This window comes from Magallana gigas, chromosome 8 (genome assembly GCF_963853765.1).
Source record: "Magallana gigas chromosome 8, xbMagGiga1.1, whole genome shotgun sequence".
Lineage (NCBI taxonomy): Eukaryota > Metazoa > Mollusca > Bivalvia > Ostreida > Ostreidae > Magallana > Magallana gigas.
In genome coordinates, this window is record NC_088860.1 from 41729597 (window position 1) to 41752953 (window position 23357).

At 34.5% G+C, this 23357-nt stretch overlaps 1 protein-coding gene across 1 annotated transcript; it reads right to left on the reverse strand.

Moving 5' to 3' along the window:
• Positions 1-815: 815 nt before the first annotated feature.
• Positions 816-21233, reverse strand: LOC105341004 (probable sodium/potassium/calcium exchanger CG1090). Its single transcript, XM_034473555.2, has 11 exons — positions 20964-21233; positions 13925-14122; positions 11962-12062; positions 10674-10760; positions 9194-9294; positions 6970-7187; positions 6209-6301; positions 5621-5845; positions 5071-5172; positions 4478-4609; positions 816-2706 (listed from the first exon to the last, which is right to left on the reverse strand). Exons 1-11 carry the CDS (start codon positions 21118-21120, stop codon positions 2507-2509), a joined length of 1614 nt encoding a protein of 537 aa, XP_034329446.2. The 5' UTR covers positions 21121-21233; the 3' UTR covers positions 816-2506.
• Between the last annotated feature and the right edge of the window lie 2124 nt (positions 21234-23357).

The following is a 23357-nucleotide window of genomic DNA, read 5'->3' on the forward strand; positions in this document are numbered from 1 at the left end:
CCATAAGAGGGGTTTTTTCTTTTACAACTTCTTTAAAATTCTTCAATTTTAAGCCAAATTATCTAGCATTTCTCTCTCTCTCCTCTCTCTCTCTCTGGGAGAATTTGTGGCTAATGAACATTAACAAGTACTAAACTAAGATAAGGTTGATAAGAGGTACTGTGAACAAGCTCTCAAATGATACCTCCTGCTAGGAAAATAAAATAACTCCAGCATTTCTCTATTGGAATGGCCTTGAACTTGCACAAATGACCAAAGTTTCACTTCCAATCTTTTTCCATTACAAGCTTGCCTAGTGACGAATCATGCAAGTTTTTAAAAATGATCTTGAACTTGCCCCAACTCAGGTCATAAGCTCTCTTTATGTATAGTAGTATCTTCCAATGTTTCTTCATAAGAAAGGTATAGAGCAGACAAAAAATATGCATATTTTCCTTCCAGTGACCTTGAACTTGCACAAATGGCCTTGGGTTAAAATCATTTACATCCTAAGGCCATAGGAAATCTTTGTATAAAGTAGGAACTTCAAATGTTTCTCAATAAAAACAAGATTTAGACAGGACAAAATTATGTTCTTTTCCTTCCAGTGACCTTGAACTTACCAAATGACCTTGGGTAAAAGTCATGAGACACAACCACATCATAAGCAATCTTTTGTGTGAAGTAAGAATTTCTAAACTTCAAATTTCTCTCCATAAGAAAGATTTGGACTGGCACGATTTCAGAGACTGACGGAGCAACAGACAGATGGACAAGATAATTCCTGTTTACCCCCCCCCCCCAAAAAAAAAAAAAAAAACTTTGATTGCTTGGGGTAGAATAAAAAAAATTTATATTGAAAATTTTTATTTCATCAGATGTGTATCACATTTACATGTAGGTGTCTACATGTATATTTTGAAGAAAAAAAAAACATATTTCTGAATCCATAACTTTTTTTCCTTTGGAAAGAAAAAATATCATATCCAGCCAATACAATTTTGCAACTTAGTTTTTTATATTACTTAACACATAAGTGGGATTTATTTTTTTCCAGAAAAAAAATGTAAAATATAACAATACTTGTAAAGGCAAAATGAACACAAATATTTTAAATGACATATAATATGAAATGTAAAAATATTTTCGTTTAAAATATCTTTCAAGTGATCACAGTATTCACACATCATTTAATTGTGTCATACATAACAGTAATTATATCAAAATATTTTTTTTTTCATATATAGATATATATTCAACATTTTATACCATAGATATCGACGACTCAATGCAACATTACATAAATAATGAAATGATAAAGAAAAAAATCAACAACAACAAAACCCTCTGAAATTGGACATTTCCACAATATTGGAAAACAAAAACAAGATGCATTGGTAAAACCACATTTCTCCACAGTGATCAAGTCCCATGGAACACAAATTTGACTTCTATCATTGACCTTGACCCCTCACTAACATTAACCTCTGACCTTGACATTATTGCTCAAGAACAGAGTTGCATAACATAGAAATGTCCCTGATCTTCAATCACAGGGACATACATGAGGAATCGATTCTAAAATCTTTATTCATAAAAATAAACTTTGATGAAATTACATCAGGCCCCTGGATGGCTTACAAAGCATGCAGCTGTAAACTTATGGAAAATATTATTGGAGATTTTATCACTGAATCATATTTAAGATGGAAATTTCAGTAAAATTTGTCTTTAAGAAATGTAACTTATTACAAATTCCAAGCACAAACATGGCAAATATTCATTTTCATGAATTATGAATTATAAGAATTTTGCTGCAAGTCAAAAATTGCTGTATGGTCTTAGAACAGAGTTCAGTCAGAAAAAATATATAAATTATGGACTTTTCTATGAGTCAAGGATTTTAAACAGTTACTCCAATATTTATTATGGAGACACACTTCACACAGCAACAAATTTCGTTTTGTATAATTCAAAAGCTCTAATGATTTCTAAATGTTTACTATATTGAGTTTAAGTTTTTGGGGCAAATCATAGAAACCCCACTGTTGGTCCCCTCTTTCATCATAAACTAGAATACCTTTACAGAAAAATATGTACAAATTTTTTGCTTCCCCAGCATATTTTTCAGTATTGCAAATAACTTTAATATAACTTAAACAAAGTAATATAAAAATATAATATATATTTTGGACCAAAATAGTCGAGATTTCATATACATGTATATAAAACACATCAAAATATAAATATACATCAGATGACCCTTGATTTAAAAATATAACTTTTGGTAAGTCAAAAACAAAAACAAAAACTCCACATAAATCTAAAATTACCTTTCTTAAACAATTCAAAAAATAAATCATTGGTATGTTTTCGTATGTAAACTACGATATATAAAGCTACAGTAACTCTCATTTAAAAAAAAAAAGTTAAATATGTGTAAACAATTCAGATCACAGTAACTTGTCTTGATTTTCTGTTTTGAGAAAGAAAGAAAACTTCACATTAAAATATAACATTTTTTTCGTTAATCACTTCTGGGACATTCATTTGGATGCACGTAACCAAACACATTGAGCTCATATAGGGACGCGAGAACGTTAAAAATGACGTAAACAATCATCAGGGCGATGCCGTAACGCTTGGTCAGTCTCCATCCGTTCACGTGGGTGGAGGCAAGCAGAAAGACGACGGTCAACAACAACGTTAGAGTGGAATACAAAAGACCTGAAAAACCAGAAATAGGTCAACAAGGTAAAAATGGAATATAAAAGACCTGAAAAACCAGAAATAGGTCAACAAGGTAAAAATGGAATATAAAAGACCTGAAAAACCAGAAATAGGTCAACAAGGTAAAAATGGAATACAAAAGACCTGAAAAACCAGAAATAGGTCAACAAGGTAAAAATGGAATATAAAAGACCTTAAAATCCAGAAATAGGTCAATAACAACATTAGAGTGGAATATAAAAGACCTAAAAAACCAAAAATAGATCAACAAGGTTAAAGTGGAATATAAAAGACCTAAAAATTTAAACCGGAAACATAAACATAGGGATAAAGTTAAAACAAAGGTCAATGTAATGAAACTGGCTAAATGAAAGCATATCAGTTAGAGGTTAAGGTAGTCCAATACTCGGCACTTAATGGGCTCAATCATTAAAAGCTTAGCTTTAAATGATAAATATACATTCTAGCAATACACATACAAAAGAAAATATGTATGTTTACATGCTAGTTTGTTTGTTATCACCTCTCAGACGGGTGTACCCCCTTGCGAAAATTATTGACAATTATGAAATTTGCCAGACGTCCGTTTTTCCTAAAAATAATTACCAATTTTGAGAAAATTAGAACTGGACATACAAAATAGAGTATAAATATTTATTTAAACCATATCTCATCAATAATTTTGCGCAAATTTTTGTAAGTAAGTACGCTTTATGGACCTGATGTATCAAAATAGAATACAAAAAATGCAATGCTAGTATCGCGTTTAGTAATATTTTTACTATTTTATGGACTCAAACTTAAATTCATGGTGTTTATTCTATAGATTGACATCTTAGAAAAAAGATTTGGTAAAATAAATTATATGTTGACGGATTATTTTTCACGCTATATGCTCTAAACCAAGTAGACCTTGACGAAAAAATCCGTAAAAATCACATTTTGCTACAGTTTTCTGCCTAGATCTGTCAACAATGTTAGATATCATTTAAACATTAATTAATTGACGATTGATTAAATTCGAAATAGCTTCTGTCTCTAAATTTAAACCGGTTTTAGTAAAAGAAAAATAAAAATTCGGGGGGGAGGGGGGTCAAAACAAAGAAGATATGAGCATACCTGAGATCCTGGTTAAATCAGAAACTTCGTTTTTCATTTTACTTTAACAGAATCGAGTTTCTCAACATTAATCATTTCTATCTCTCATAGAATACATATATTACCGTTCTAATTGCTTATTATTGCCATTGTTTACAACAGCGATGTAGAGCAAAATCAATACCGGGTATCAAAAACGCTTTGTAAAAGTCGAACCATTATTGTAAAATCCGTATTATGACGCAGTGCGATACTCGCACTACTTTAAGAGCATTTTTTTTTCAAAGTAGAGTGTTCTACAGTATATATGTACATGTACATAAACATGTATTACTTGGTAAAGGCTTTGGGCTTTACATTCAAACGTATAAAGGAAGATAGCTGTATGTAATATTTTCTAAGGACACTTGACATATGTTTCCGTTAAAGTATAACAGCTACTGAAAAATATAGAAACTTCTAACATGTTTAGAAAAAGCTGACCTACTTTAATTCTAAATATAGCTTCACATAAAACAATAAACTCTACAAAAAAAAATTTCACACAAAAAAATCTGATTATTGATATCTTCCTATGAAACAGGAAATCTGAGACATTGATATGTATACATTTATTCACAACGTTCAGCAAAGCTACAAACTACCTCTCACCAACTCCACTAACCCTCACCTTCACTGTACACCTGTACAGGTACTTTGAAGCCCCCGAGGCCACACTTGAGGAGCCAGGGAAGGCCCAGACAGATCAGGATGTCAAACACATTGCTCCCCACTGCATTGGACACCGCCATATCACCGAGACCTGTTGGTGAAATCAGAAACACTTCTTGACAACAGGCCCAATTCACATAAGCTAGATCATTTTAATATGATGTCTAATAGAAAACATCTTAATTACCAAAGTAAAACATGTAAACATATAATTTTTAAGAGTGATATGCACTGAACTGCAGGCAAATAATTGTATGTATATTAATTATGAAGAGAGATGCAAATTCATTTCTTCTTTTACATATTTATTTCTATTTCATCTTGGGTTTTTTTAAGTTTTCATATCTAATAAATTTTCCTTGTTAACTACTTGTAATAGCCTTATCCTTGTCTTCAGACTGAAGATTAAATAAACACAAAGTTATATTCAGGCAAATTAAAATGAACAAAATTCAGTGATGCAACTACCAGTACTTTGACATTTCCAGTTACTTAGTTGTGCATACAGTAATATATCTTGTAGATATCTGACCGTAGATATCTGGTCGTTACCTTCTCTGACGACTATGAGACTGGATATCACGTCTGGTAGACTGACCCCAAAGGCAACAAAGGTCAGCGCCATTATTGTGTCAGGTATATGTAACGTGTAGCCTATAAATTACAACACAATCAATCTTTCAAAATTTTAGATTATTATCTGATGTTAATTTGAAGATTCAATTAAGTGCAAAAAAAAAAAAAATCAGCATGCTACTAAGAGAGTATGTTAATTCTGATATTTCTACATTTCTAGTGATGAGAATAAATCAACACTCCAAAACCAGGTCACAAACAAAGTATATGTTTAAATACCAGTAAATCAACAACTTACAGGATTGCTGGTATTTCAGAGAGAGAGAGAGAGAGAGAGAGAGAGAGACAAGAGAGAGACAAGAGAGAGACAAGAGAGAAATGAGAGCAGATAGACTTTGAGAGAGAGAGACAAACAGACAGACAAAGAGAGAGAGAGCGAGTAGAGAAGAAAAAGACAGAGGGAAGAGAGAGAGAGACAAGAGGCAAGAGAGAGACAGACAGACAGACAGGAGAGAGAGGTCCTTACCTATAATGGTGATCATCCACACCATGAGGTAAGAGAAGAGAGAGAGCCAGACTAGGGACAGGATAAAGGTCACGATGACCCACTTTCTCCACCGCGCGCGGCGACAGTCGGGCACCGTCAGGTACAGGAGGACCTTGATGGGAATAGACACCACGAATACACAGCGTCCTACAGCACTGGACGGCATCTCAAACACAGAATGGGGCTCCTCCGTTGAGGGCGGGCCTAAAGAGAATCAAACAAATGTCCACATAGAAGTTATTCATGTGAACATTCTCAAATCAATTACATTTTACACAATCATGTGATATATACAATTGGAAAATTTTGTTTTCAGTTAAATTTGCAGGCTTATTAGTGTTGACATTCTCAAAACATATTATGAGAAGTTAACACATTCACAGGTTAATTCACGAATTTTTTCTGAATTATTTCTTTTTATTTTATCAAACATGTAAAAGTATTGAATGTCTTTTTATGTTATCATACATGTAAAAGTATTGAATGACAGTGAAATAAAAGACAAATGTCTGCATAAGCAATTACATCAATCTCAGAATAATACACAGTGCTCTAACTAAAACTTACCTATCTCCTTGTACATTGCCTCGTTCTCAGTGGAATCATCGTCCGAGTTGTAATCAGAGTCCGGGGACGAAATCTGTACTCTGTCAAATTTATCTGCAATTATGAATTTCAAAGTAACTCAAATGTACAGTTAAACTCTCTTGCTTTCCATTAAAGACATAAAAAAGAGAGTCACATGTATTTCCCTTATAAAAAAAAACAAAAAAAAACAACATTCCTGACCAATTTTCTTTTAGAACAGTATTACATCGGATACAATTCCTGAATCAACACATTGCTAAATCTTATCCAAACATTCAATCTTCCTTCCCAACCATTCCTCTGTGATTTTTTAAAAAATTTTACAACTTCAGGTAGCTTTCATCTTACTTTATTTTTCAAATTTTGTAATTATATTATACACTGTAAATAAATATGTTTTCATTACAAAGAACACTGATCCTCCTCGTTTCTCGGGGTATAATTAATTTTATTTACTGTAAACCAACTTTTAATCGCGTACGAGAAAATTTCGCGAGGTTCTCGAGAACATAGTCATTACGAATATTTCTCGCCGCGAACCATTCGTAGTCGTATGTTTGTTATATCAAAACTGGTCGGGGGAATGCTTGGTTATGAACGTAAGTCGTCACAAACCAGTTTCTCTGAAGTAAATCGCGAAATAAAGTCGTCCTGAATAAAAGTTGGTTTACAATATTTATCTCCTTGATTTATTTATAGAATCCTCCAATTCGTTCAAGTATGAGACCTTCTGTACTGACCCCCTCCATTCTCCATCTTGGAAACCTTCCCATTGAGGTCCCCTGAGGTCCTCAGCTTCTCATATAGAACCACTGTCTCTGGGTCACGTTTGTTGGGCCTGTGGTGCGGTTTACAGCAGTGTTTGAACTTTGGGACAATCCACTGCTCTAGGTTAGAGTTAAAGTACATCAGGACTATGTAACCCAGATATAGCAAGAGCAGGCCTAGAGCTTCATACCTAGTAAAAAGAAATCAAAGTACTAAAAGTACTTGCTTTCTCATGTCTTGTGATATGGTTCATATTTAAAATTTATGGGATCAATATAACATTTTCATAACAATCCAATTTTTAATTAGCAATTTCAAGTTAAGTCCCTCTATGTGAAACATGCATTTACGAGTTGGTAGATACCTTGAACATATTAACCATTTTATGACTTGCGTAAGCTATCAAGCATTTTATGTAAACTGTCCTGTATTTTATGTAAACAACTTAATATTCCTGTGCATCATTAGACATGTCATGTAAAACATTTATCAGTTTGTGTAAACAATAAAAAGAATCAAGAATATCTTTTCATCAATTTGAATGTGACACTGTAACTTAAATCATTTCATGTCCATGAATTACCTACCACTCAAAATAAAAAAATCCATTGTGTAATAGGCATTTGGACATAATTAACTTTCCATTTTAGAATCTGTTTTCATAGTACTGATAAGCTGACATAAACATTTCATAGACTCACACTGAACATAGCAACTGGTTTAAGCAAGTTGGAAAAATAATTTTTTTAAACCCTAAACAAACAAACAGCAAACACACTGTTGCCCTGAGGCAGCCGAGACCGAAGCGTGTGTGATTTATTTCTCCCATTGTTAGTGTCAAACTTTTATCTGTTGACTATAAACCTCTTAGCATTAAATGTTGATGTGGTCCATCAACTATCAAAGCTTCTTGAGCATTACAATATTTACAGCAGCAATAAAAAATAACTGTGTGCAGATACACAGCTGGGGATTAAATCACTAAAACTGAACAGATTTGTCACATATTTACTTACTCATCTGATTTTGACCAATGATGTAGGCCATTTTCAATCTACGTTCAAATATCAAGTAATAAGGGTTTTTTTTTGAAAAGCAATCTAGTACATGTATGTACCACTAAATAAATACTTTCGTATTGACAAAAAAGGTACCAATTTTCATTACCATCTTCTGAGAGTAACACCTATTATTATGACATATATTGTAAAAATTGAAATACAGATGTTACAAAGGGCTCCTTTTCATAAATTCTTTAAAGACCAAAGGTGGTAAACTAGACATAGAAGATAATGAATAGTTCATAGAAAGAAACAATTTCCTTTTGCTAATAAAGTTTTCTCCAGTCATCTGTTGACTGTTAAAATCAATATTCATTTAATTAATAGACATGTCTCCTAGTAGCTTCATAACTGTGGAGAAAAAAGTATGTTTCTTCTATCAGGAGTATATGACATCAAGATATATGTTAAGAATGTCAAGGCAGCATATCCTTTATATACATTATTAGCTCAAATTTTGATGTTAAAAAGTTTGTTATATGAGTGCAACTAGACAGATAAAGCCAATAATTATACTGATTGTGACATATACTCATGACAATATAAAACAAAAACCAGTTCAGACTGATATTTAGGAATTCATTTAAACAATAAACACCTCTAAGAAATCTGCTGACATAGAAAAAGTGGCCAAAATTTCTGAATCTCTCCTGGGTATATTTGTAAAATTCTTTGAAAAAAAGCAAAAACTGCAAATGCAAAACATTTAATATGATATTATTAAGGATGACAATTTCTAACCTTTTAAATGGTTACTTAGTCAGAACGATGGTAACTGGTTACAGATTTGGAAATAGGTTAATCATATAAAATCAATTAAATGTACATTTAATTTAAACACAATTTCATTCAAAATTTGATTTTGTAACTTCTAAGAGAAGTTCCCTAGAAAACAGGTAAGGCCCCTGGGCTGAAGGGAATCGGGATGTAGGTGTTAATTACATTTAATTACTATCAAAACAGCATGCCACTAGTCTGTCTTGTTATTTTCATATCAAAAAAGCTTTCTGTGGGTGATATATTCACAGAAGTGAAAAAATTAGAGTTTGGTTCAGTAAGACATAGCATGATCTATAATAATACCAATATCAGTGTCTGTCATGACTTTCAGTCCTTTGATTTTTTGATATCTTACCAATACACATTCTCGTCAAGGATGACCACGGCCAGAGCTCCCACACTCAGCGCGTAGAACGCACAGTCTCGGAACAACGGCCACCAGTGAAGGTTCACAACCTGTCAAAACCAGTTAGGAGAAGGCCATTATGTATCAACATTTCCATTTATTTAATGCAAGAATGATACATGAATCAGCTGCTATCGGATTTGATAACATTACTTTTAGCCATATTAGTTCTGGGGAAAAACCAGTAAATCATTTGATTTTTCATTAAATACTATTATAAATCTGGCCAAATTACTTTGCAGATAAACCCATAATTAGGCTGACTTTAAAGGAAGAATGGAGATTGAGAGACATATTCTTCTGCTATCCATGTAATGATTTGCAAAATAAGAAGTTCAGTCATTGATTTTCACTTAAACTTTAAAATGCTATCATCATGCAAAATATAATTTTATATACATAAAATTATGAAATTAAATTGTCTCAGAGAGCAAAAAGACGAGAAAGAAAGAGATTGATTAAAATGAAGAAAACAGGAAAGATTTTTTTTTTAAATTAGATTTTAAGGATAAATGGGTAAATGAATAGGACCCCAAAACCCACAATAGATCACAATAGATCGTTTTAAATCTGCTCTGCTTGGAAATTCAATTTCCTGTTACTTCATTACTAAAACTGTATCATCTGTCAAATATCTATGAAATGATTTATTCTACATGAGAAATTGAATCAATACTTTAATTTACACATGTTTTCTTCCACATCCACTTAATTGTTAGAATTGTACCTGTGCAGTGTACTACTAATATGTAAAAATGTGCGAAATAAGCCACATTAGTGATATCTATAAGCAACAATTGTTTACTTTTATAATTTCTTAGTAGAGCTTAGCCAGGACACATCAGCTTGCAGCTTAAAAAAATAGAAATTAATATATATCTACTAACAAAAATATCTTTATTAAAACAAAATTTTTTATCCTAGCTGACCAAATAGTTTCTAACAACAAAAAAAATATTATTCTGGAGGGTAGAAATTAAAAGTAAAGTGAGCCAGTTGCTTTGGGTAATAAAGACACAAATTGAAAAAAATTATGGATCGACAAGTGTGAAGTCCGAAAACCATCAAAATCAACATGCGTATCTCCAATGCATCTACAGAAATATTCAACAATCTAAAGTATTGAAAAATGTAGAGGGAGTTATAAAATACCTAAATGCGGTACCAGTAATGTATCACAGCATGGATTCAATAGCCTTATTGTATGACAATGAGATTGATAAATGCTTACAGAACTTAACAAAAATTAATTTTTCTCCCTATTAATTATTATTCACAAAACAACTTACTATGTGATGAAGGAGTGCATATAGACACAAAGTGGAAAAAAAAAATCAATACATTTTGAGTCTTTCAAAGAACACAAAAACTGATGACTAATAACACACAGTGCACAGAAACTAGTGACAAAGACCACAAAGAGACTTACCATGCCAGCACCCAGAGCACAGACACTGATGACAAACATCACGTTATACACAGCTGAGCCAACCACTGCTCCTAACCCAATGTCATCCTAAAACAGAAATTTTACTGAGAATTAAAATGATACATCAAACTTCATCAGACTCGATTTCATCAGCAGTTTAAAATAAAAAAAATATGCAAATTTTTACTGTCTCAGATGAATCTTTATCATAATATGATTACCTTTTGCAAATAAAAAAAATTAGTTCCTAGTACTAGTACATTAATTTCTATATTCCTCCTAGTTTCAATCATATTTAACATTTACAAAATGTACATAATAAATTTATAGAACATGTTTCTATTTATAGCTTATCACAAACTGCTTGTCCCTGGCATTCTACTGTTGGTCTGGGTGATAATGTAAATGTATTACCCTTAGATCACATGTACCACCCTTTTTATAGCTGACTTAATAGTGAGTAAAGTTGGGCCCTGGCAGACAAATACAGACCATGTCAAAGAATACACATTGTTTATACCCCAAAACTGAGTCAGACATACATTTACACTGGCTGGTGCAAGAAGTATTATGCCATATATTTTTTTTCATTAAAATTCTCCTTGAAAAATGCATATATATACTTAGTTGATACTTTTGAATAGATCATTTATCCACATGCTACTCTCAAACAACCGCCTCCAATTGTTCACCTATTGTTTCGTAACTTGAGCCTTCATATATGAACAGGTAGCTATTCCTGTATAAGTATACAGGTAGCTATTATACATGATCCCTCCATCTGCCTGTACACACTGATCGTGACAATTTGTTCCCACCATTCAGGGGAATATTAATTATTAAGACTGTTGACATGTGTTTGTAACTATCCTTGTTTGCCGGTAACATGGGGGAGGGGGTCAATATTTTAATAAATGACTGTAAAAATGGTTCTTTATGCTGGCCAGGTGGTTACATACGTGCTTTCAATAATCATACAATACGCGTGGGTATTAAATACACGGATGCACGATTAACTACTCTAAAGTTTTGATTTTTTACAATACAAGAAATTTTTGATTTTCGTAAACTCTTGAGAAAGAAGGGTAACTTCTTAAATTTATAAATGACATATATTTTCTATGTGTATTATGTTGAGTGTTTCATATGAAATATAAGATTTTTTAATAATTGATCTCAGCTAATCATCTCAGTTTTTATGTAAGAAAGTTTTTTTTAATGGACCCTTTCAATGCGCAATTTGTTTTCAATGGTGTTTATTTAAATCATAAATATAATTCAGGAATACCTCTGCTATGAACACTGCGATGACAGCTGTGGCTAACTCTGGAGCGGAACTTCCTGCTGCCATTAACGTGGCTCCCGCAACATCTGGCTGGATGTGAAAAGCTGCAAACCAGAAGTTGTCACATTACAGAAGTTTTTTAAAATGCATGGTCACTAAGCTTGGCTAAATTGGCCATCTTTATTATTACAAATAAATAAAAATATCAAAATCACCAACAACTATTCCTCAGATTTCTGCTTACTACCCCCCAAAATAAGAACCTAAATAATGAAAAAATGGCACACAAACACATTTTAATATACAAAAACCCTAAGTCAATGTTTTGTTCTTAAAAAACTATACAACAGGCACTTAATTAATACTGGTAATCTATCTATACATTTAATTAAATGGATGTTTTATTTAGGAGGAAGGAAGATAATCATATTAATACAATTTCTTGAAAATTTCATCTTGAATAAATGTAGCGTATCAAATATGTTATACATATGTACATGATATAAAATGATGTATGTACCTGAATTGTGTGAATTACATGAAAAATCAATACTTCAAACAGATACACTATCCAGATTAGGGGATTCTTATGTAAAGATCTTAAATATTCTCACGTTAATTAAATGTTCTATGCATTAAAGATGTACATCCGCAGTAAACTTTTTTTTCAAGGGAGTGGGCATAATAATGCAAATCACACAATCATTTTCTTTTTTCTTAAACTGTTTAATTCATTTTCAAATTCAATCTAATTAAAATGAGATGTTCTGAATCTGCTACCACTTCTTAAATGTTTGAGAAGCGGTAGTGGGTTCAGAACATCTCATTTTAATTACTGGTAGATTGTTTTAAAATTGATTGCTTGCACTGTAAAATAATGCTACTGAATATTATGCCATAATAGGAGATACATGTGGATGAATAAATATAAAGCCTGTTTTTGATGAATAGATCATGAAGATTAATTGTTCTTGTGATTAACGAGCATCTAACTGAAGCAAATACATGTATAAACCACCAAAAAACAGACTGAATTACTGCAATAGAATGAGCTCCTACAGCACAGCTGCTACATGTAATATCCCATATTCTATCATTCCAATAGAGAGCACACGTCAGATAGAAATAAACTTTGGCTGTGTTTTCATTTTCATCATTTGTGGAGTAACATGATGGTACATCAAGTACATTCAATTTGTTAGGGGTCATGCATATTCTAAGAGAGGCAGGGTGTATGGGAAAGGAGGTGTCAACTGGGTCTGACCCCCCCCCCCCCCCCCCCCTTGCCAAAAAAATTGAAACTTTTAAATCAACATTTTGACATAAGATTACTGAAAAAAGCCTTGAACCCCTTCCCTCCCCAGCCCCCAACCTAGAACAAAATTTCACTTGGATCCTCTGGGAAAATGTTTAGGTGTAAGTCTTTAAGATATAAGACATCCTCTCAATGAGTTTGATTATAAGGGGTGATTGGGCTCTCAGTACTGAATGTTGATAAATTATATTGCTTGTAATGAAAGGAGATGGTGAATGTCCTAGACTAAGTGATGTTTTTCGTAAATATACCTATTTTAAGCAAAGGAGTTAATTGATTACTGCAAGATAATTCTTATTGATTACACTGCTAGTTAAAATTGATGAATATGTGCCATTCAACAATTAACATGTCTGCTCTGCAAGACAATGTGTAGCCCCAGGAAAAAGGAGGGCGTGTGAAGGGGAAGGGGTACCTTAAAGGACATTTTTAATTTTTTAAATCAAAAGTTCATTTTTATCAGTCCATGCGTTAAGACTTTGTTTAAAGTAGTTTTACATGTTTTAAAATTGCACTTTTAGAGATCACATACTGCTGATAAAAATAAAATAAAAATTCAATTTTGAAATAAGTAATTTAAAGCACTTCTTGATTGTAAGAAAACAAGAATGAAAAATGAGATATTTATTATTTCTTTCATTTTTCTTTTACCATCACTCATAATTTCCAGAGATGGAACAAAGTAGTCTTCACATATGTAGGCGAATGCTGCGAACATGTATGCCGATACCAGGATGTGGAAGAGAACAGCGCCATCTGCCCTCTGTTTCTGCGTGAAGAGGTCTCGTGGAAATTGTTTGATGGCTCGCGGAGTACAGTTGACAAGGGAGTTCAATTTCCGAGCACCAACTGTAAATGAACAAAAACTGCATGAATAGATAATGATTTTCCACATCTTGAGATAATATGGAATGATTGAAATACTTTTTAAAGCACCCTGTATGTCTGTGACTCTGTCATTTTGACAAAGTCACTAGCATAAATAGACTACATGTATCTACTAGATTTTCCATAGAGCAATCTCCCCTCAATTAAGGTAGCTCGCGGGTTTACTGCTTGCGAGAAAACCTACCCTGAAAATTTGTCCACGTGATCGATAGGTTTCAATGATTTATTTCTAAAATTTATTTGAGATTCGTCTGCGTAGTAATAATTTTATCGTGATTCAAACACAGTGTCGCTGATAAAATCAAGCAACGCCATTTCAATGAAATATATAGTAAAATGCATATCTTAGTCGAAAACCGCATTTCAAAACTATGCTTTAAACTTTTAAACGATCTAGACGAACTTAATTTTACTCAACACAATAACAGAAGAGATTATTTTGAATCAATTCATAGAAAAAAAATCAATATGTGTTCTCGGCCAATTTTTCGTAAAACAACTTTAAAGATTTAAAAGATTTCACAAAATCCTATATTCTTATCACGACGTTAGCCCGACGTTATCAATTTCTTTCGTCTGAGAACCAAATATGAAAATGCGCTGGTTGACCAGACTAGCTGATTTACACATATTAGAACATGCAAATCTAATTAACATTATTATGAATGTTTTCGAATGCATGAAGGAAATTAATGTAAGGTTGTGAAGAGAAGAAACATGGCTACTTATCCTTTCAATGAATCAGTCATGCATTCAATGCAAAAATAATTACCATACACGTATTGACATATAAAAAAGTTTGTAATCGCATAATTACGATAACTAGCTAAAGCCAAAATGATTTTAATAGTTAGATCGGTATTTGAAAATACAGAATTCATAATTGTGAAACGAGCGAAGTTAATGCATACGGTTCAATTTATTTACAATGTACTTGAATGTCTAAACAACAAATTAAAGAGTTCCAACGCACACTCATACCTTATAGAACTCAATGCGACAATGTATGGATGTTTACATCATTAGAACAATTAATTTTTCAACATATGATGACTCTTTTCTGACAGCACCCACACACAACTGTACAAAATGTATCACATTTCTCAGTAGATCTATAGGTTAACTTTACAGATCAGGTAAGTGTAGGTGTGTTATTGTACCATTCATGTGTGATCTCTACCTGTGTACACCTGATACACATCAATTTCTTTCTACAAGGTCCATCAACCAAGCAATCATTTAAACTATGATGGAAATAACAATTTTATTCACAAAACTTAAACTGCTCTTGATCATTTTATCTGATGGAACACCAAGTTTCTTGATTTAATATCCAACTTCAATATACTTCTCCAATTTAACATGCACCAGTACTTGTACATATATTGTATATAAAACAGTATCCTCTATCATTTTAAGTGATACTCATATCCAAATGTATTTTATCAGCAAAGAATAATGTATGAAAAATGCCATATGTATAGAGTATTGGTTCAAGGTGATGAATACCATATAAGGTATGGTTCAAGGTGATGAATACCATATAAGGTTTGGTTCAAGATGATGAATACCATATAAGGTATGGTTCATGGTAATTTGCTCAACATTCAAGGTGATCTTAATGTCAAACACTTAAAAACTGTTTCTGCATATTTAGGTGACTGATGTAATAAGTTGACTTGTTACATGTAGATGTATATTAATTTATTAAACCTTATGCCATCATGTACCGGGTATACTATATTATAACTAAAACCAGAACATCTACCTGGGTGTTATTTTTTGTACTTTTGATAATACATGTAGATTGCACATTTCTATTTCAGACCATTCAGATATTTATATTTCTGTAATCCTAGTACCATGTAAATCTCTGGTGACAACTGACAGAAGGCGTTCCGTGTGTGCATGTGTGTGCATGTTATCAATGTAACATCATTAAATGGAAAACGATAGGTTTCTGTAGACATGATAGAAGTGCAGTCTGTTGAACACTCTTGAAATAGCATAAACCAAACACAACATATTTACATCGAAGCTTGAAAATTAAATTACATGCCTTGGCTGTACATCCTGTTATTCTGATTAAAATTAAGTGACCTTTACAAAATTGAATCCTATATAAATCAGAAAAATTTCAATGTGATCAAATCCTTCTTAATCCCTTAATCCTTATTTCAAGCATATAGCTTTGCTGATAAAGAGGAATCTGACCTGCCAAGTACTTTAAGAATTAAGAAATTGTGAAGTGAAAAGATTGAATTTGATTGCATTAATTCACTCAAACTCTCAGAAGAGAGAAAAAGAAGAATGTGATGTGTTACAATTGTTAATTAATTTTACATCGTTTGGTATTATCATCTTAAGATGTTAACATCAGATTTATGACTGCAGTTTGTTGTGAAATCAATATATAGCTGCAAGACATAAATTGCAGGCTGGACATCTTACAAGCAAAGATTACAGGAAGCTCTCACCAAAACAACCTCAGATAATATGATTGAGACATGATTGAAAAACAGTTAAAAGTTACACTGTTCAATTCATAACGCACTTCAAAACTCATTCCTTCTTCTTCCTGGAAATTGCATAACCTCGTGTCAAACAGAAATTTTATTACCACATAGTTTGTGACCATATTGTGTTGCTCATGAAAACAAAAGTTAACTATGATGGAAATCTAAATATGTTCAAAATAAATCATCTTATATTTGCACCCAAAACTAAGTTCTAAATGATATATTGATACTTTATATATAATCAATGTATCAACAACTAAAATTTCATTAAAATTAATTATTACAAAATCTCAATCACAGCCACATTTGAAAAGGATGAATACCAGGAATATCTATAATAGTATATCATTCACTAAAAAAGTCAGCCATTATACTCTACTAACATTGAAATACAAGTCATGCACCTGTAACTCAAATGTAACATTTTCAACTGCACTGAAACTTCAAATTACTGACAATTTTATTTGAACTTGTCAACTTTTAAAGTCTGATTTAAAAGTGACTACCGGTATATGTGCAAGTGCTAACTTAATTAAGTTAATGAGCACAATATATTATCGTTATCATATGCTTTAATGGAGTAGTTTGGCATACGACTGATGTTCTGGTCAAAACGGTCAGAAACAGTTCATGGTCATTGAATTCTGAATGGCACAAATAAATACTATACATGTAACGGTTTTATATTATAGAACGTATAAGGGATATCAATTAATTTCTTGTCGAAAATTAAATAACCAATGAAAAAGGTACTATTTTTCTTGGAAATTTTAATCCATCAATTAAGCGAGGCTTTTTTTAAAAATGATTTTGTGATGAACTAGACTGATAGCTAGAGCTCTGTTCCAAGGAAATTCGTGGAAACTGCAAATGCATTGGAACAGAAAACAATGAAATCTCAACCTGCACATTGTCAACCTCATGCATGGTATGATAGAAAACTTATAATCAATCAAGAGATTCATGGTCCCAGAAGATAAAATAGAAACATTTTACACAATATCTACCACTTCATAGTGTTTCCACCCACTGAGCTTTATGATGGTTGTAAATGCATGAGGTTAGGATAAATCATATAGGGTGATTTCACCATGCACCGGACACCTTTGGGTTTTTCCCTTTGTTCATGCATCAACTATCGCCCAAATATAAATATTATCAAAACCGATTTGGTTTGACTTTTCCTATAGCGTCACGATCATTTCTGTCAGCTACGTCATGCATAAATTATACACGCCGCCGGTGTGAAAACTATATGATTGTTTAACTCCTATTTTTAGGCCGAGTTATCAGTATACGCTTATGCAATGCCAGAGCTGAAGGATTTCTCAGAACAGTTTATTTCCCCCCAATATTATTCATTCAAAATCGACTATCCCGTATGTTTAAATTCTGTGCTAAACTCTCTCGATCTCTCTCTCTCTCTCTCTCTCTCTCTCTGTGTGTGTGTAAACGGGCGTTAAACCATAGCCTCAAGCTACGGTCCAGAGTACGGCGTTATAAAAAATATAATATTTAAAAGTTGCATGTGCTAAGCGTTCATTTCATGTAAATACCATAAATGTATAATGCACATGTAATACCCACTAACTTGCCAGTCAAAGTGATAGGTATGAATTCCTCGATTTCTACATCTTTCGATCGGCAATCGACAGTCAATAAAAGTATTGAACGATGGTGTGAAAGAACGAGACGGAAGTGGAGAGTGCAAGGAGGTTTGTACATGTGCGTCTTCATTAGGCAAGTGTCCGATTCGTTTCTCTTCTGTTGCCCTATCACTTTCGGTGTAAATATATATACTAAAATATCCACAAACCATTTACTGCAGATTTCTTTATTTTACCTGTCTCTGAACCCCCGATCACCCGCTCCATACATGAACACTGGTTTGTTTACATACATAAAAAAATACAGTTCTTGATCCGCTTTCCGAGTACGGTTAAAGGTTGTTTAAAAGGAGAAAGTTTGGGGCGGGTAAAGCTACAATTATTAACAGAAGTAAACTAAATGAAGAATTATTTACATGGATTATTTGCACAAAATGTGGTACGGTATGATGTAAATATTTTTACAAAATAGTGTTATTTTTATACGCTGCAAATTGCCGTAAAGTTTTTTTGTACATGTATGTATTGTATGCACTGTAGCTTTATATTTTCTAACCCAAAATTTATACACAGAGCTACAGCTATATATGTTATGTACCGTATGTATTGTTTTATCACAAGTGTACACTTTTGAAAAATAGCCCAATTTCGACAGTCACGAGTACCCATGTGAATTTTTCATTCTCTGATATGTTGTTGTTCTGTCCGTGCATAATTTAGTCTTAGTTAACCAGCAGCCAATCAGCGGTAAGCTGAATCCACCAATAAAAAAACTGTGGTTAAGGTGCGGGTATTGTTTATGTATGTCGTAGCTGAAAAAGTTGAACGCGACGCGATCGGAAAAGTCAAACCAAATCGGTTTTAGTAATAAAACTTGTTTTAAAGGTTATAGGTTTTCCCCTTGCTGAATTATTGGAGAAATAATTGTGAATTTGTTAAAAATGTAGAAAATAAAGCAAAATAAAGTAGTGTTGAACTATTTCACCATGGATCGGACAATATTTACCATGTATCGGACAACGTACTATCAGAAGAGATTAAAAATAACTAAATTTTCTGGTTTTAATGCAAAAATACAAAGGTTCAGAAAAATAAATTCATTCAATTGCTATTTAGATTTTTGAAACAATTTATTGTAAATCCTCAAATCTACATATTGGAATTTAGACTAGTGTTTCTGTTTAAAGGAATATTTATCATGAGGGGTTCTTTATCGTGCCAGCTCCTACTGGAACTTTGGACTAAAAATTAGGCTGTGTCCGTAAAACTTGCAATTTTAGTGGTCCAAGAAAAATGTTTGTATCAATTCTTTTTTTTAATATTTATTTTACTTCGCATTTAAAGTATATCACAAGGAATATGGGCACATAATCTCCTTATCATTATAAGAAATCCTGTGCACACTGAAAATTGTTCTCTCCGATCCATGGTGAAATGAACAGATGGAGCAAAAATGACCTTGACATTAATTGTTCAAATTTCTTTGACTTATTTTAATCAAATTTTGTTTCAAAATTTACTTCTTTCTAATTATTTTACGCAGAGAGTGCATTTGCACTAAGTCACAATCAAATGCACAACATTCAAATAATGCTTTAGTGTAAAATCTTCATAACTAAATTTTCAATGATAGCATATTTGACGTCATTTTACAGGCCTATATTGTTATTTCTTTGACAATAGGACTGTCAAATTCTTAATATTGATAAAGTTCATTAGTTCTAATACAGGTATATACAAAACAGCACATGATCCCATGTACTATTATTTGTATATTTATAACCAAAGTTGTCCGATCCAAGGTATGTGTCCGATGCATGGTTAACTCACCATATATGATTTTGGACTAAAGAAAGGAGATTAACAATGCTTGCCAATAGCTCATGTAACTCCTCAATTAATAATCGCACCAGTTGAACTGATGTAATTTTTTTTCACTCAAAATATTTTGCAACCTATTAAATAAATATGAATATATCTGCATGACATCTTTAAATTGCATGTCATTAATAATTATGTACAGTCAAAGTGTATGCATCATGAATATACATCATAAAACATGCAAAGAACACAACAAAAAATCAAATCTAGTTCATATTGATATTTTAGCATCAACTGGTTTAAAGTTTGCAATTCCTGATTAGTTTACAACTTCCTCTACAGAAATAAAGTCTTGTACACAGACAGGAATTTCCTGATGAATTGTTCATTTTGTTAACATAGTGTTAGGTCTTGTAAGAGTCGGCGCTTACACAGACTGTAGGATGTAAGAATGGGGAAATGACCTAGCTGTCTTGCTTATTTAATATCAACTGTAATGTGATGTCTATCTTTAAAAATTGAGCACATGAGCAGAGCTAATTCAATCAGCCCAATTTCTGTTGTTTGATTAAAAATTAATTAATTTTAGAAATGCCTGTGTAGGATATTGGATGTATTTCTTTTATGTTTCATCCGTTATATCTCTGTTTCACCAACAAAAGGAATCTCTAAGTGAACCCCCCACCCCCCACCCCAAAATCCATCCCCCCTCCCTCCCCCCCCCCCCCCGAACAAAAAAAAAATCAAGTCGGGGACACATGCTGCTAGGGATGCTAATCACAAATGACGTGATGAAGTTGTGGCAAATCATTTCAATTTGATAATTTTAGAAAAAAGTGTCAGAGAATTTCTTACCCTTGGTTTCCCATGGACCAGCCTCCAAGAAAGCATCCCCTGGAGACCATAGCGACTCTGATTGATCCTTCTCTGCTAGAGATGCAAAAGACAAAATCAAAGAAGTTATCCCGACCACCGTAATCCCCACGGCGAGACGAACGTCACCCTTCCTCATCCTGTGTCATAAAAATATCGACAGTTCATCGAGATTCTGTCTACAAATTAATCGTGCTACGCCGAGTGCTGTTTACTGCTGACGTCTGATTTGGGCGAGTCCATTCATAATTTTGGGGGAGATTAGATCCATAAAAGATAATTCGTACGTTGAAATATTCCATCTGATGTCTTTCATTTATGCATATTGAAGTTTTATTCCGATCAATTTTTCGCTCTTTGTGCATAAACGCCATACATATTGTATATTCTAGCTTATATCTAATTTGTTTGCGGTAAATTGTAGTATTTTAAATTTTTCAAAAATCCGGGATTTATTCAACATATAACTGGTTTTAATACTATACTGCGTACAAGGCTTCCTAGTTGATTTTTTTCATACTAAAGTCAAGCTAGCTGCCAATAAGCTACCTGCCAATAACGAATTTTCATGTATTTTTATCGACTATGAATTAAAGCTTTTCGAACCCGATTGCATTATATAGAAATAAAAAACGGCTCATAGCACCCAAACTAGAAAGGGTGCGATCTAGCTGAGACCGGATCCTCGGGGGTACGGGTGTCCCCTGACGGAATCCGGTCTCAAAAGGGGCGATATAAGCACCGATTTCCGGCGCCAGGGCGCTGAGTTGACCCTATCATACAACATCCATACATTATTGTAGGGTCTCTATACAGGGCGCCTAGCGCGCGAACTAGGAGGTGTGCCATCAGGCTGAGACCGGATCTTCGGGGGTACGGGTGTCCCCTGACAGAATCCGATCTCAAAAGGGGCGATATAAGCACCGATTTCCGGCGCCAGGGCGCTGAGTTGACCCTATCATACAGGTTCCATACATGATTGTAGGGTCTCTATACAGGGCGCCTAGCGCCCGAACTAGGAGGTGTCCCATCAGGCCGAGACCGGATCCCTGGGGGTACGGGTGTCCCCTGACGGAATCCGGTCTCAAAAGGGGCCCAATTGGCACCTATTTCCGGCGCCAGGGCGCTGAGTTGACTATCATACAGGTTCCATACATTATTGTAGGGTCTCTATACAGGGCGCCTAGCGCCCGAACTAGGAGGTGTGCCATCAGGCCGAGACCGAATCCTCAGGGGTACAGGTGTCCGCTGACGGAATCCGGTCTCAAAAGGGGCGATATTAGCACTGATTTCTGGCGCCAGAGCGCTGAGTTGACCCTATCATACAACATCCATACATTATTGTAGGGTCTCTATACAGGGCGCCTAGCTAGCGCCCAAACTGGGAGGTGTGCCATCAGGCCGAGACCGGATCCCCGGGGGTACGGGTGTCCCCTGACGGAATCCGGTCTCAAAAGGGGCCCAATTGACACCGATTTCCGGCGCCAGGGCGCTGAGTTGACCCTATCATACAGGTTCCATACAGTATTGTAGGGTCTCTATACAGGGCGCCTAGCGCCCGAACTAGGAGGTGTGCCATCAGGCCGAGACCGGATCCCCGGGGGTACGGGTGTCCCCTGACGGAATCCGGTCTCAAAAGGGGCCATATTGACACCGATTTCCGGCGCCAGGGCGCTGAGTTGACCCTATCATACAGGTTCCATACATGATTGTAGGGTCTCTATACAGGGCGCCTAGCGCCCAAACTAGGAGGTGTGCCACAGGCCGAGACCGGATCCTCGGGGGTACGGGTGTCACCTGACGGAATTCGGTCTCAAAAGGGGCGATTTAAGCACCGATTTCCGGGGCCAGGGCGCTGAATTGACCCTATCATACAGGTTCCATTTATTAAGATAGAATCTCTATACAGGGCGCCTAGCGCCCAAGCTAGGAGGTGTGCCATCAGGCCAAGACTGGATCCTCCGGTGGACGGGTGTCCCCTGACGGAGTCCAGTCTCATTAGGGGCCATATTGACACCGATTTCCGGCTCAAGGGCGCTCATTTGACCCTATCATACATAATCGATACGTTATTGTAGGGTCTCTATACAGGGCGCCTAGCGCCCAAACTAGGAGGTATCCCATTTAGCTGAGACCGGATCCTCGGGTTAACGTGTGTCCCCTGACAGAATTCGGTCTCAAAAGGGGCGATATAAGCACCGATTTCCGGTGCCAGGGCGCTGAGTTGACCCTATCATACAGGTTCCATATATTAAGATAGAATCTCTATACAGGGCGCCTAGCGCCCAAACTAGGAGGTGTGCCATCAGGCCGAGACCGGATCCTCAGGAGGACAGTTGTCCCCTGACGGAATCCAGTCTTATAAGGGACCATATT